This window comes from Dermacentor andersoni, chromosome 1 (genome assembly GCF_023375885.2).
Source record: "Dermacentor andersoni chromosome 1, qqDerAnde1_hic_scaffold, whole genome shotgun sequence".
NCBI classification, from domain to species: domain Eukaryota; kingdom Metazoa; phylum Arthropoda; class Arachnida; order Ixodida; family Ixodidae; genus Dermacentor; species Dermacentor andersoni.
Genome location: NC_092814.1, coordinates 239,695,282 through 239,710,271, shown reverse-complemented (window position 1 = coordinate 239,710,271; position 14,990 = coordinate 239,695,282). Strand labels below are relative to the sequence as shown.

The following is a 14,990-nucleotide window of genomic DNA, read 5'->3' as shown; positions in this document are numbered from 1 at the left end:
TAGGCTACCCGGGGCTGGCATAAATAGCAGTTAATAGGGTGTTCGAAAATTTCACTATTAGAACAGCGAGACATTGCTTTTTTTTTTCTTGTGGCGGTGAAAGTGGAGCATAATGTGCATTCCCTCGATGTGACGTCGTCTCAGGAAAGGGGTGCCAAACACGTTCAGGTGTGCGCCGAGCATCAATGCGAAAACACTCAGCAACGCAATGCTTCGTGCTCGAGCACGCACTGGTAAAGGTATAACGTAGTCCCCGTAGTTGAGTTGCGCATTTACACTTCTGCATGTGGTCAGTGGCGTAGCCAGAAATTTCGTTCGGGGGGGGCTCACGTTGCAGTTCGGCCTCCTCCTTAAGAGGAACCTTTAGCTCTGGCGCTCCTATCTAAATACATGTAGAAGGAGAATTCGTTTTTCTCGGCAACTACTGCACCAAATTTGACGAGGTTTGTTGCATTTAAAAGCAAAGCTTACATTGTAGTGACTGCTTGTTTCAAATTTTGTATTTAGGTGGTCAATTCTTTATTAAAAACTGGCAAAAATTACAAATTTTCAGAAAACGAGACTATCAAGTTTTGAAACTCTAGCTCAACAATAAAAAAATATCACGATTCTGTGAATTGCACCTAATAGTGCATCTACAGCAGACAAAATTGATGTGTTACACATGAATCCGAAAAAATTTAGTAATATGGAAACACGGCTTTTGCAGAACCCTTCTACACAACGTAACCAATTCACGTAAGATATAAACTGACATACCAAATTTGTCCGTTTTGACTGTTATGGTAGATGCCGTTTACAGAACGGCGATCTCTTTTCTTGATGCTGACCTATTAGTTTGTAAACATCGTGCTTCTATTTTATCGAACTTTCGAATTTTTCAGAATATTTTAAACAATATTAAGGCCTAAATCGAAATTCCGCTTCCAACAGACACTAGAATTCAACTTTCTCTCTCAAATGCAACAAATTTCATTATAATCGATCCAAGGGTTATCTCAGAAAAGCGTTTCTGCGTTTCACATGTATCTGAATAGATCGAATCGAAGTTAGGCCCGAGCTATAGCTTCCTCTTAAACAATTTGTCGAGGGATCAAATACATGAATAATAACAGCATTGCCGTTGCCAAAGATGCTGGAAACGAATTCTTGAACGCTACGCACTGTCGAAACAAGTAAAATAATGAGTTTTTTTTATAGAAGAATAGACTCTTATGTGCCAAGAATTGTGCCCAACGTAAATATTATCAATGCTTCAATGTTTTTGTCTATTCAATAAGTAAAGAAAATATCACACGAACTTTAGAACTATATCAGTTCGAAACCAGCAAAGCATTGCATGCCACTAATATGAAAAATGTAATGGCCAATAAATGAACAAGTTGAGGATAAATATGTTAATGCGACTTTGTCATTGAAGAACCTTGTTTACATTCTTGCACACATGGAACGGCCAGTGAAAAATCTCAATGACGCTGTCATTTGCTCCAATGTATTACGCAGAAGCAACCCTCACCGGTCCTGTATCGTAAGTAATTGCACCGAAATTATAGTCGCAACAGAGAGCAAGTATAAAAAGCAGGAGTTCTGTAATATATACGAGGGCGAGTCAAATGAAAGTGATCCAATGCGAATATATGACAAACGGAGCACTTTATTTAAAGGTAGTCTCCATGAGCAATCAGACATTTGTTCCAACGACTAACGAGTCGCGTGATTCCCGTCTCATAAACATCCTTCGGTTGCTGCTCCAAAAAGTCTGCAACTGACTCTTTCACGTCATCGTCCGACAAGAATCTGGTTACCTTGACCTGTTCTTTTTTTTTCAGTTGCCCCAAAATCCTGACGATCGAAAAAAAAAAGTCAACAACACCTTTGAGGCGGAAATGACAGCCTTTGCTTTCTTGGGGGTGGTGAATTCGAATGTTTCCACTGTAAGCTTTGCCGTCGTGTTTCAGGCTCGTAGTAGTGGCACCATGGTTCGTCCCCGATCACAATGGCAGACAAGTCGTCACCCTCATTGTGATACCGGATCAGATGAGTCAAGGTAGCGCCGAACTTCTCCGTCTTCTGGCGGTGGTTCAAAATCTTGGGCATCCATTGCGCACACAAGCGCCGATAACCGAGATGTTCATGAATTATGGCGTGTACGGAGCCGTGACTAATGTTCACACGCACGGCCGGTTCATCGATGCTTGTCCTTCGTTCTTGTCTCATCAGCTCATCAACCTTTGCAATTTTGTTGTGGTTGATTGCACGGTGGCTTTGACCCGGCCTTGGATCGTCTTTGCAACTTTCACGTCCTTCTTTGAACCGTTTGCTCCAACTCTTCACAGTGGCCAATGAAATGCAATGTTCAAGGTACACGGCAGCAATACGGCGACTAATTTCTTTTTAGGAAGCACCTTCAGCTGTCAAAAACCTCACGCCAGCACGCTGCACAACTTCTGGAGCGTCCATTACGTCACACAGCCACGTTCAACCAAGTGTATGAGAGCATTAAAGAACATTTATCCTCACCCCTGCATGTCAATTTTGTAAATGAGAGATGCCTGTGTGATACCCGCGTGCCTCGCCGATAATGAACCGAAGCATTATTGCGCGGGGTGGGATGGTTCACTTTCATTTGACTCGCCCTCGTACATTAGAAATGCGAAGATACAGCTTGATAAAGGGCAGAAAAGTGTCACTGGAAACAAAGTTCACTGCACTTATACACAAAACCTCGCAACAAGATATTTAAATATACGTATAAGTCTCCAATAAATCTACGTGTCTAAGAAAAAGTCACTGTATATGATGCATCAAATAAGGCAAATAAACATGTTGCGTAATCACAGATTCACGGAATCCTAGATCCCGCCCCCATTCCATCCACTCCCTCCGATGTATCGCGCGCGACCGAAGGCGGCGCGCTTTCTCTCCGCTTTTCTGCTCTCCGCACACAAGAGTGAGCCGCCATCGTCGGCCCCCCATGCTCTCCCCTACGCTTTCACTCGCACATACAGTATGCGGCGCGCTGTCCCGATGTTTTCGCCCTTGGACTTTATACGGAACATGAGGGCGACCGCAGAAATGCATCGGTAGTGTCCATATAGTTACTATCGCAATAACATAATAAGAGTATCCGGCAAGTGAAGCGTCCCGTGGCCTATTGCTTTCCTTTCCGCAAAAGAAGTAACAAAACCGAAGTTTCACCATGCGACAATTCGCTGTGCCACAACAATGTCTTTTTTTTTGTTTCCTTTTGTGGGGCGGGGGCACCGAAATGAAAAAAACGCAAGAGAAAGTATCTCCACCATTGAATGCCTAATTCGGGCCCCTAATGTGGCTACCGAAGGAACATCGAAGCAAACGTGAGACATTTGGTCCACCGAGAACCACACGCATACTGCTTGGTATCCTACACCAGTTAGACTTGACTTTCCGGAGATGTTGCTCTCAAGCGAACGCGGTGCAATCCTTCGAGTCCCCACAGTGATGGCGGCGAGCGACCATTGTTCCTTTTTCTAGTCTGCTGGCAAGAAAAAGACTAAAATTCTTCCAGGCAAAAATCTACTCGGCCAGAGAAAACCGAACGCGCACCGAACTGCGCCGCGTGGTGGTCGGGGCAACACGAGAAAAACGCATGCGCTCAGGCTGGCTCTGGCAGCCCGCGGGTATTAGCGAGAACAAAAAAAATTGAAGAGGGTTAATGTGTCCTCGTGAATAAAAGGCAAAGTAGAAAAAATAAATAAGAATGTAGCTACCTTTGATTGCTTTAGTGTCTTGACATGGATGCTTTGGAGTAGGTGAAAAAAAATTTTTTATATTTTCATTGTGTGAGATGGCGGGCACAAATAAATCATCACAACACTTCGTCTCATCGGACCTCGCTGCGTGCTTCGTCAACTTGTCGGATAGTGTGTTGATTTGGTTGCCTTGTTTTATGTTCCGATGTACGACTTTAGAAAAGTCAATACACCTTTGGCGTCAACTGTTTATAACAGCCTTAAACCAACAAAGTTCCGCAATTGAAGTTCGAAAGCACAACTTTGGAAATGCTAATGCACGTTTCACATCAAAAGTTTATGAGAACTTTATACCCATAAATTTTCGGCATTGACATCCATGCGCTCCGTAGATTCCGCAGCCTCCGCGAGATGCCACGGCGAGCCCAGTCGCCATCACGACGCCCTTGAAACTTTGTGCTCGGATGGGGCTGCTTGCGTATGTGACTCCCGGTACATGGACGCTGTCGCGAAATCACGCCCGAGTTTGCAATGATCGCGGTGAAATGTTTTTTCGAGCGTGAAAAAGACATTCTAGACAAAATCCAGAATGATTTCCGACGCCGGGGGTTGCTTTGGTCAGCGGTGCATGGACAGCACGAAAAAATTTCGGGGGGGGGGGGGGGGGGCTGAAGCCCCATAAGACCCCCCCCCCCCCCTGGCTACGCCCCTGCATGTGGTTTCGTCTTACACCGTGAAGTGTCTCAACCGCCCAACTGTAGTGGTAGAACTCAATACTCTGATGTCAAATGAAATTAGGGAAATCAATATGAATGCCCATTACAACTTCTGTAGCCATAGACATAGTGCACCCTGTCTTGATGTTCTACACATGTGCAAATATTTTGGTGTCAGTGTTCCTAACTGGGGATCAGAAAAAGGTAGGTACGTAGTATAGTCCCCAAAAGAAACTATGCAAAGGACAAGATTGAAGTTCAAGTAGATAATAGAGTAGCCAAAATTTTTGTCGCCTATAGAATGACATTCTTGTGTGTGTGCTAATATAATGCTAGTCTAATATTTGTCTGCTGTTTCTAAAGCACTTTTATGTTGTTGTTGTTTTTCAACGTACGAAAGGCAATGATTAGTTTTAAGAATTATACTATCGCATTAAATCCCTCCAGGACTCGATTAAATGGAGAACGCAGAAAAATGATCACCCGCGTTGAGAAACAAATGAACAATCCTAACTCCGAGAGATAAGGAGGCGTATAGCGGCACGAAAATAACACCCTCCCGCTTTTAGAACACGTGGCATGATGTACTGGAGCTGGAATCAGTGCCCGCTATCACAAAAAAGTCGTTGCGACAGAAATATTTTTAAGAACAAGTACGAGGGGACCAATCGTAATAGTAGACATAATATTGGCGAATGACAAACAGCTTTCACCATTGCGAATTCACCATTGCGAAAACCGCTGCGTATTCGGTCCCAGATTTACTAAGGGCTTTTCGTACGCAATAATTATTTGTCGCAAGTGTGCCTTCTTGTTCGCTGCCATGGCTGGCAGGCCTTTTCCTTACTAAGCGTTGAGGAGTGTTGACGGTGACGTGCATCTTGCCGTATATAAAAAGAGACCAGAAAAGGCAGGGAGGTACGTTGCTCTTAGTTCTCTATTCTATTCAGGGAGAAAAGGGCAAAAAAAAAAAAGAAATGAACGTGCAATGCGTAGGAAAGCGGGTGCACAGACGACACGTCTAAATGCTTGAGCAGGAGGGCAGTTCCATTGAAAACTTCTACAATTTCAATTCAAATCAAGCCCAGGAATTGTAGACACCAACTGCGCTGCGTACAAGCCCCATTTCTGTGAGAGCACGTTGTTTTCCACGAGTAATTAATCTCACAGGCAACGATTCAGCAAGGGGCCTAGGAACTAGCTTCTATTCATCTGCAGCCTTGCATAAGACGCCCAGCGGGATTGCTTCATAAATGATTATAGGCCTGCGTAAGTGTTACACTATTTATGTGAGCCTATGGAGATCGTCCTATTTCGTAGGCATCTGGGGCCGGAAAGAAGGAGGAATTAAAAAAAAAAAAAAACACTACAGAATGGATGTGAATATCCAAGTGGCAACACCATGTCGTAAGATTCATCTTTCAGATCATTATAAAACCGCATCTAGAAACATATCCCAATGTTTACAAATGTACTTGGGCTTGAACATCACCATTGGAGCACCGTGACTATACTTGTGGCGAGACAGCGTTTCCCTCACCTCAGCGGAATGGAGGAAGATCGTGGAGTCATGATGGCAAGTCGCGCAGAACGCAAGTTCATTGTCAACAAAATGAATAAAAAATAAAATTCACTTTGATATAAAGCTATCGTTAGAGTACTGGTGCATTCAGCGCCACAAGGCATCCAGTGGAATTGCTTCGTAACACACCTGCTAAGCTATTTGGTGTGTTGGTGAAAACACCAACTAGCCCAGCAAAGCATCTTGCTCGACTACATGGCGGGGTCGAGGGAGGCTTTCGAATGCGATGGTTACAAGTTTTAAAATCACAAATTTTAAAGTATCTTAATTACATTCACACGTATTCACTACGCGGCCACTTCAAGCCCTGCATATAGCAGAGCTGACATCTTCGGCTCACATTAATCTCTCTCTCTCTCTCTCTCTCTCCTTCTCTCGACTCAAAGCTCTCTCTTGACTAGAACGGTTGTAGGACAGCACTGCCCTGCAACTGTAGAGGTCATCAGTCAGGATCCTCGGTGATGTTAGAACTAACATTGTGCAAATAAAAGCTGTAAGCGTCTATTCGAACATAAGCAGTGAAGTACTTTTCGAGTAACTCGTCATCGAGGAATCGCCGATGGTCGTTACTAAATCGCACTGTCTACTTCAGTCGAGCAGCGAAGCTGTCCTACATATGGGCCGTAGCTTCGAGTAGGGTGCTTTTATAAACACGATAAATCAAATAGATCGGAACTCAAGATATGCACCTGCGCGTGAGACAAAAACCTTGCTTGGCTGTGGTAGGACGGCTTCGGCCACTAGGGTCAAATCGTGCGATAAGATATGAGCGTCAGTTTGCTAATTCCATTCGACGGTGGCGTCTTTGCCATGTGGCAGGCTCGTTATACACACGGTGTTCTACGTGACTATTTGTGTCATCGCGGAAGTCTTGAATTTTGAAGGTCGCGAAGCGAGCCGCATAGTAGCGGAGTTTGCAAAACCTAATTAGGTGCCGCGAACTTCTGGAAAGAATTTAGAAATACTCTGGAAACAATCCGGTTCATAAATTTATCGCTTCGTTTTCACATTTCTTCAAAGTTCGTTACTACCCCGCGAGCTGCTCCAAGCAGGAACAAATGCCGTAACAACAGGCACTACAGAAAATTGCACAACGCTCCGTACGGAAGCCTTACTAAAGTTTTGTCAAGCAACAAGGTCAAATTTGTTAAAGGGTTCTAGAAAGTGTCTAAAATTTTCCAGGTAAATGTGAAGCTAGATTGCGGTAAAATCGTCTGATTTAGCTGTAGACTAAGGCTGAATGCTATTGTTGGTATCTAAGATGGAACTGGTAGCGAATCCAACCCGCAGCCGCGTGCTCTGCAGCCGAACGCCCCAGCCATCGGTGGTGGGTCGACTGTTTTCAAGTGCGCGGAACTTTCCCGGGTCTCACAATGCCTCCTTGAAAGAGCGCACAAAGAAGAAACGCGGCATCCCGAAAGTAATGGTGTACAACGGTGTACTGTAGTCGCCGCCACACATCAAGTAAATAAACTGCCTTCTCTCAAACATCGCTATGCATCTCCAATCCTCTAAAAAAAAAAGTGGCCCAACGTACTTTCTCATTCACCGGAGCCACCATCGCCGCTCCTGCTCTCGGCCAACACGGTGAATTCAGCTAGCCAGGGGACATGGAAAGAAAGTTTGGGAGCTTCCTTAGCTAGTGCTCGCTGCAGACAAGCTGTTTCCGCAGAGCCGCATTCTCCACAGAGGCTACGCTGTAGCTCAACTGCCGATAAAGACCTGCTCAAAAACTGTCGACATGCCTAATAAAGACTACTCGCGTTCTCCTAGTCTGTCCCCTTCCTAAGCTCGAAGAGCACTGCAATTTCCGAATTGCTTATAACAGCTGCTCGCAGGCTTTTGCGAGGTTGCGCCTTATTCCTCCACCGTCATCAGTTCTTTCCATAAACCGTGATATGTACTTTAATTTACTCCGGTATGACGTTGCTTATACGTTGCGTGTGTTCCACTTTATACGGACAAAAAAGGTTGTCTGTTTTGACCTTGAGAAGGACAGCTTCCTGCCGGCGTATTGAAACGCGAACACGCCGCTACGTTGTTTGCCACGTGGCATTGCTTTCTCGACGCAAAGATAAAGCGAAAGGTTATTGCTAGGGGTGTGTTAATACTCCAAATTTCGAATACGAATCGAGTAGTCCTTGATGTTCGATTCTTATTCCATACTGTGCTGTGCTGCAGCACCGCACTTATCTCCTTCAACGAACACACAACTCTACATACATTGGGTGACATGTTTTTTCACTGTTTCGTTACTGTTATCAGAGTGGGCCAGATAAATGAAAGCAGACTTATCAGGCAGTCAAAGCTCTATGACTTTTGTACCGGTGACCCTAGGCATTTTTGTAAATGTCTGAATAAACTCTCATTCACTATTCGTAATATACGACAAGTCGCAGAAGACTACTGCAGTGAGTATACGTACCAACGCAGTGCACTCATTTTTTAAAAGCCAGTCTAACATCTCCGAAGTTCCAATCGTAGCACTCAGCTAGGGCTGGTGTTTGATGCATCTGATTCGTTAAATGGTTTTCAAGACGATGGTGTGCCATGGCTAAATACCACTTACTTCGCGCCGCTACATCACGTGGTTTCCCGCCGCACTGCTCTTCCATGTCTGCCTACATAGACAGCAAGCTAGCCTGAATCTTTGCAGATTTCGAGGCTGTCTTGTAGAAGTTGTCGGATTTGAGATCTACGATAGGATTGGAACACGACATTCCAACGACGTAAGATAGAACACGACTTAAGAGCCAGCTTTAGCTCTGGCCCCACTCCGATGCCGCCTATTCAAATACATGTAAAACGCAGAAATGCTTTTCTGAGATAACCACTGGGGCAATTTTAATGAAGTTTGTTGCAGCTGAGAGAGAAAGTTAAAATTCTAGTGACTGTTGGAAGTGGAATTTCGATTTAGCGCCTGCCCTTTTTAAAAGATTTGTTTTTAATTCGCAAGATTGAGAAAAAAAAAATAGAAGAACGAAGTTTACAGATGTGTAGCCTTGCACCAAAAACAGATATCGCAGGTCTGTAAACTGCACCCGTTAGAGCATCCAAAGCGGACAAATTTGATATGTCAATTTATATCTTGCGTGAATTTCTTACATTGTTCACAAGGGTTTTGGTCAATGCAGATGTCTGCTGTGACCATTTTCTTCTGCAAGCCTTAATAGTACGCCTCTTTTTGTCTCCTTGCAGGTAGTCCTGGTGTTCCTGTTAAGCATAGCATCTCTCATAATATATTTCATTGACGCTTCAAGGTGAGTGAACTTCTTGCGCGCCTCATACTAATAGGGCCGTCACATTGTTATGTGGTTGTTTCTTACCAGCGTAGCGCAGAGAAAACTCAGCGCTGCGCTGTGTGCCTGTAGCTAGCGCTTAATGGACCAATGGATGCTAAGCTTCTGTTGTGCCAAGTCGATTTGTGGACATAGGAACCACAAGGTGTCCCGTGTGCCCGACTTTATTTCCAGAGTGTTATATTGGGTAAATTATTAATGATATGTTGCGTACATCTGTTGCTTTTCTGCTGTAAGTGACTGAGCTGTTTTTCATGCATCGTTTTCGTTTTTATCGCGCTGTTTATTGGCGTGCACTTGACGGTGGGATAACTATCTCTTTCTCCACAAAAAAAAAAACATCATTAGCCACAAATAGCTTCCTGGAAAAAACGAAGGCGGAGCATGTCAATTTCTGTCACATAATATTGAGGCTCTACTCTGTTTATAGTCAGGTTTGGGTTTCCTTGCTCAAAAACGAATCCGATGGCTGTTGCAGGATTTCCAAGGACACATGAGCAACTCTTGCACTTGAGTCCTGTCTTCTCGGTGCACACCTGCAAACTTCAGATTTATCTCATTTTCTCATTGATATTGTGTGAGAAAACCTTTATCGCGCACCAGGCATGTCGTATAGCGCCAATCGCAAGCTTTCCGTTTGCTGTACAAAAATAATAATAGGTAATCAACATTCCCCTATATGTGCAAGAAGGTCGCTCTGTGTTGTGACACTAACGCGCCCGTGTATACAGCATTTATTGGAAGTTTATCACCGCTAGTCGTAAATGAAGAAATAGATTCTTCTTGCTTCATGAAGTGTCAATGTGAATCACGGCAGCTATAAAACCTCACTGCTGTGAAGGAGCTTGCTTGCATGGCGATACTTTTTCGTGAATCATATTCCATGAAGAGCTGGATATGTTCGCTTTCTGAACGTCGAGCATTATATTTAGCGCCCGCCATTTGCTATTCACATTATAGTGCACTAGCCTGGCTAATAATAAGCTTCCGATAAATGCACGTTTTTTTTCGCCAGGTCCCAATGCTGTCGTGATAAGACGGCAGCCGGAGCAACGTAATGCAAGCTGACGCCCGTTCGTGTGCAGATTTTTTAAAGAAAAGTTGAGGAATTAGTCATTTGAATTATTTCGGTGTAATGACAGTCAATAATAATTGTAATCACGGACTAATCGTTAGTAGCCTAAACTTGAAACCATGTAGCGGTTAAGGCTTTCTAAGTTGCAGTACGTTGCAAATGATGATGACGTGAAAATGAATTGCAGAGTTGAAAGATGACCTGGAAAACATGGATAGGTATAGATGAGTGTTGTGTACTTGTGGTCAGCCTGCGTGTTCATGCCACGTCTCCTCTCATTGTCCGAAATTTAGATCCTGTACCACGCATTTTGTCACACGCGATGCATGATTAAAGTTTCTGCAAAACAAAAATGATGCTTGCCCGAGCTACTGAGAGGAAGCAATGACAGCATGCAACGAAGATTTTATGGAAGCCAGCGTCTTGTACCACGCTTCAAAAGCGTAAGAGCAAGCAGATGAGCAGGTAACAACGCGCACAACGATGCATCGTCGAGATGTGCAGATGATGAGAAAATCATTGGTGTTTGTGTGTTCGCTTTTCTTGTCTCCACAGGAACCATGTGAGGCTAAAAACACTTCCGAGCCTTTGAACTGCATTGCAGCCTCTCTGCAAAACTTATTATTGGTCCCCTGCTTATGTTCGCCGCATTTTATTTCAGCTGGACGGTAATTTTCTTCGTAGTGATCAACAAAAGAAGCAAATCGTCCGGGCAGCGTTTGAAGTCTCTAGGTTATTGATCGCCGAAAACTGATACAAATATATCGGCCACTCGCATGCAACCTCTCCACCGTTTTCGCAAGACCAGCTAAAATCCTCATTTTGCCGAACGCACACGCAAAAAAAGGGTGTGTCACGTTCGATGACCAGTACGTGCTACGTTTACTATCTTCGTTCTTAACGATTAGTAGCTTCACTGCAATCATTTGCGAACTCGACGGACAGGGTGGATGCTTGGGCGAACACACGCCTCGTGCAGCGTTTCCCGCTTTCTCATTGTGCAATGAAAAAAAAAAAGTGTGTAAAGCATTCACATTATGGCGCTTTCGTTTCCTCATGCTGCGTAGAACTGGAGCCAGTAAGCAGTAAGTACTGGCCTCGCCTCCCCGTCACCGAGGCTGTGCTGCATTTACACTCTGCTTGCGGTCACTGGCGCTCAATGCCGACGCGTCGCTGCTCCACCGAACGCTTTGGCCTCGGCTGCGAAGACGGCGCGGAGGCGAGAGAATACGCCAGAAAACGCTCCCCATTAAACGAAGTGCTGACCGCCTCGCGTTATCCATGCGGGACTTTCTGCCTGTTCTCTCGCCTGCGCGATTTCTTCCAGTGTTTTAGTGCGCACGTGAAAGTCGCAACGGTATGCGGTGGCGATGAAACGAAATGTTCAAGAGTCCTAGCGTCGGAGAAGCGCGTTCTGGCGCTGCATATATGGGGCTGGATGACCGTGCACATTGCACTCGCCTTCAGCTTCCAGTGCAAGAGCAAGACGCGCGAAATATTTGCTCCGCGAGTGTGAAACAATCAACGCAATTACCTTTTGTTAACGGTTTGCACAAAACACTTGCTCGCTGAGGCCTTGTAGAGGGGCTGACACGTACCTCTTTTGCGGCATATTCTGGCGCTTTTGTCGCAAAAGTGGCTCGTATTAGAGGCATTAGAGAGCAAACGTACCGCAGCAAGTCTAGAGTGCTTGTAATATTTCCTTCTTTATCAAAAATATTTTTGCGTGAGTTAATTTCAGTAGAAATATTTAGTTGCAATCTGCATTCGTTCTTCTTGTGTCTATCAGCGTTCTTTCTATTTGCACGACGACTTACGTTGGCACGCATGAGCGGAAAAGGCCGTTCGTGCATGCGTGGAGTGATATTCCGAAATTCAAGCGTTAAATGAGTATACTGACACGTAATTTCAGACTCGTCATTTCTCCTGTTTTTGTTTTCTTAGTTAAACAATAAGGTCTTAACCCTCTAAACTCAATGCAAAATACTGACAAGCGTCATAGTGCGCTAAATAATTTATTAAAATACTTATTTCTACGAATGTGTTTCGGTACGAAGAAGCTACACGTGTCATGTGACATCAAGGTACATTGACTAGCTCCGTTCCTGAAATCCCTACGACTCTCAGAAGCGAACGTAACCAGAAAAAAAAAAGAGCATTCTTTCTTTTGTGTTTTCTTTTTTGTACATTTGTCAATTTTTCAATGAGCAACGCCGTCATGTCTAGTGTAATTGCTGACGACGTCAGCAAATTTTGCTTTGCGTCATGATGTCCGGATAATGTCGATGACATCACGTCCGGCATTTAAAAAGCCCCCCGCTACCAACTTTAGTACCAAATTAGAATGTGTAATAAGTAGAGGTGTGCGAATATTTGGATTTTTGAATACGAATCGTATTGGTTCTGCGGTTCGATTCGCACGCGATTCGAGATTTTGCTATTTGAAGTTGTTGGAATATTCGTTTCTTTCAATTATATAAGGAATAAAAATGCTATTTAGAGACTCCGGGGAGGCAGAACGATGAAAGTGAGGACTGTTCCGAATGATTCTGCTACATAATAGCTGCAATTCTTGTGCAAGGGCTCCAGTTCCTGAGCGAACGCACGGCTCAGATAACTTCTGCTCAATAGTTTCCAATCATTCAATACTAATGGCTTGTTTTTAGGCAGCTTATATGCGAATTTGTTCCCACTTAGTACTTAGCCAGTCTCGCTACATTTACATCCCTTTAAAACAAGGTGCGGTGCTGTAGTCTCACGCTTCCCTTCCTCAGCGAACACAACCTTGTACGTGCATCTGGGAACATGCTGCTCCTCTGTTTTATTACTGTCATTACCATGATGCACCAGATAATTGAAAGCAGTCGTTCATCCTTTACAAGCTTCTCAGTTATCCAGACCTCTCATTTTACACGGTATTACATACATATGTCAATGTGTCTAAGCCTAATTTCCTTTTCTTTTTTTTAACCAAACGAGCTCCGTGCAAACTTCGCATTTGACGTTGCTTCAGAAACAAGAAAATACACGATGTTCAATTCGATATTCGTGGCTCGTTTTTCTCGAATAGCCGATTTCGATTCGATTCGTAAATTTCAAAATTCGAAACACCCCTACTTATAAGTGCTTCACAATTATCATATTTGGCTAGTGTCATCCTTGTACGCGTGAAAGGCATGTGGTAGAGTTTCAATACGTGTCAATACTCCTTTAAGGCAGCGATAGGTTTTCCTAGCAGTGTTGCAAAACGTGCTTTGCGAAACGCGGTTACATATGCGAGCAGATGCCAGATATGGGTCCGCTAGATTTAGCGATTTCAATTCAATGCTCCGTTAGCCAGGCCAATCCTGCTTGCAAAGGTGGCTTTTTCGCTTTAGCTGGCACAGTTTTTGTGACCGAGTCGGAAAATGCATAATTAACAATACCAACTTTTTTATCAACTTTGTTAATCAACTTCTTTAATTTTGTGATTATCGTACAGGTTTATGAAGAAACCTAAGGCAATACTATTCGATGGCAACTTCATTTCGTTCACTTCTTCTAGAGCGCTCGTGTTTCGAGAAATCTATCAAATATGGCGCTCTGCGCGCTAATCTAGCATGCTGAGGCGGACACACGAGGACGAACCTGCTATGTGACGTAGCTCATTGCAGGGTCAGTCTTGTCCTGTCGGCCGGCAAAAGGAGCGCAGCTGTTATCACCTTCGGCCGGCTTCTAGATGCGATGCGAAATCGGCTGCGTCACGTGGGAGGTTTGTGCCACAATTCCCGCCTTTGCAGGGAAGCTAGAGCGGGAGGGAGAAAAAGGTTTGTTAAAAATATAACTAAAAGGCAACCCCTGTTGTGCTTCCGGCGAGGTGCCTAAATTATCGTACAGAGACATTCCGAGATAACTATCGTAAAACCAAATTTCATTACGAACATTTCGGAATACAAGCGCTTTTGAGGAGGAGGAATGAACGTTTATGGTGCGAAGCAGCGAGAAAGTGTTCTCTCTTCGCACTATAGGTGGGCGGCTCTCTCAGTCCACAAAGCCATTCACAACCGGCCAGCAGCAACCTACAAGCGCCCTTGAAGAATATCAAAAATGTTGTTGTTTTCCAATCGTACGGTGTTCACGTTTCTAATATAAACATATACGATAATCGCGAAATTGAAATCTTAATTGACAAAATGTTGTTAAATATGTATTTTTTACTCTACTTGTTTGCCAGAAATCTGGCCGCCAAAAAAGCACAAACTACCACCTGTGCAAGCGGCATTTGCAAAGCTATACCGTAGCGTTGTTAAAGTTACTGACATATGCCCGCCGTGGTGGATTAGCGACTGTTGTGTTGCGCTGCTAAGCACGAGATCGGGGGATCGAACCCCGGCCGCGGCGGTTGCATTTCGATGGGGGACGATATGAAAAAGAAAAAAAGAAAAACGCCTCTGTCCCGTGCATTGGGGTCACGTTAAAGATCACCAGGTGGTCGAAATTTCCGGAGTCCCCCACTATAGCGTGCCGGATATCGTGGTTTTCAGCACGTAAAAACCCCTTAATTTATATTTAATGTTACTGATACCTTAATTTTGAAGATACTCTCTC

At 44.2% G+C, this 14,990-nt stretch overlaps 1 protein-coding gene across 1 annotated transcript in view; it reads left to right on the top strand.

Annotated features, from left to right (window-relative positions):
- The window catches only part of slo (calcium-activated potassium channel slo), a 201,702-nt gene that overhangs the window by 99,660 nt on the left and 87,052 nt on the right, over positions 1–14,990 (top strand). Inside the window, exons 2-3 of the mRNA XM_055063539.2 lie at positions 9,228–9,289; positions 11,471–11,488. Of these exons, the coding sequence (XP_054919514.1) occupies positions 9,228–9,289; positions 11,471–11,488 (80 nt within the window). The remainder of the gene's footprint in view (positions 1–9,227; positions 9,290–11,470; positions 11,489–14,990) is intronic.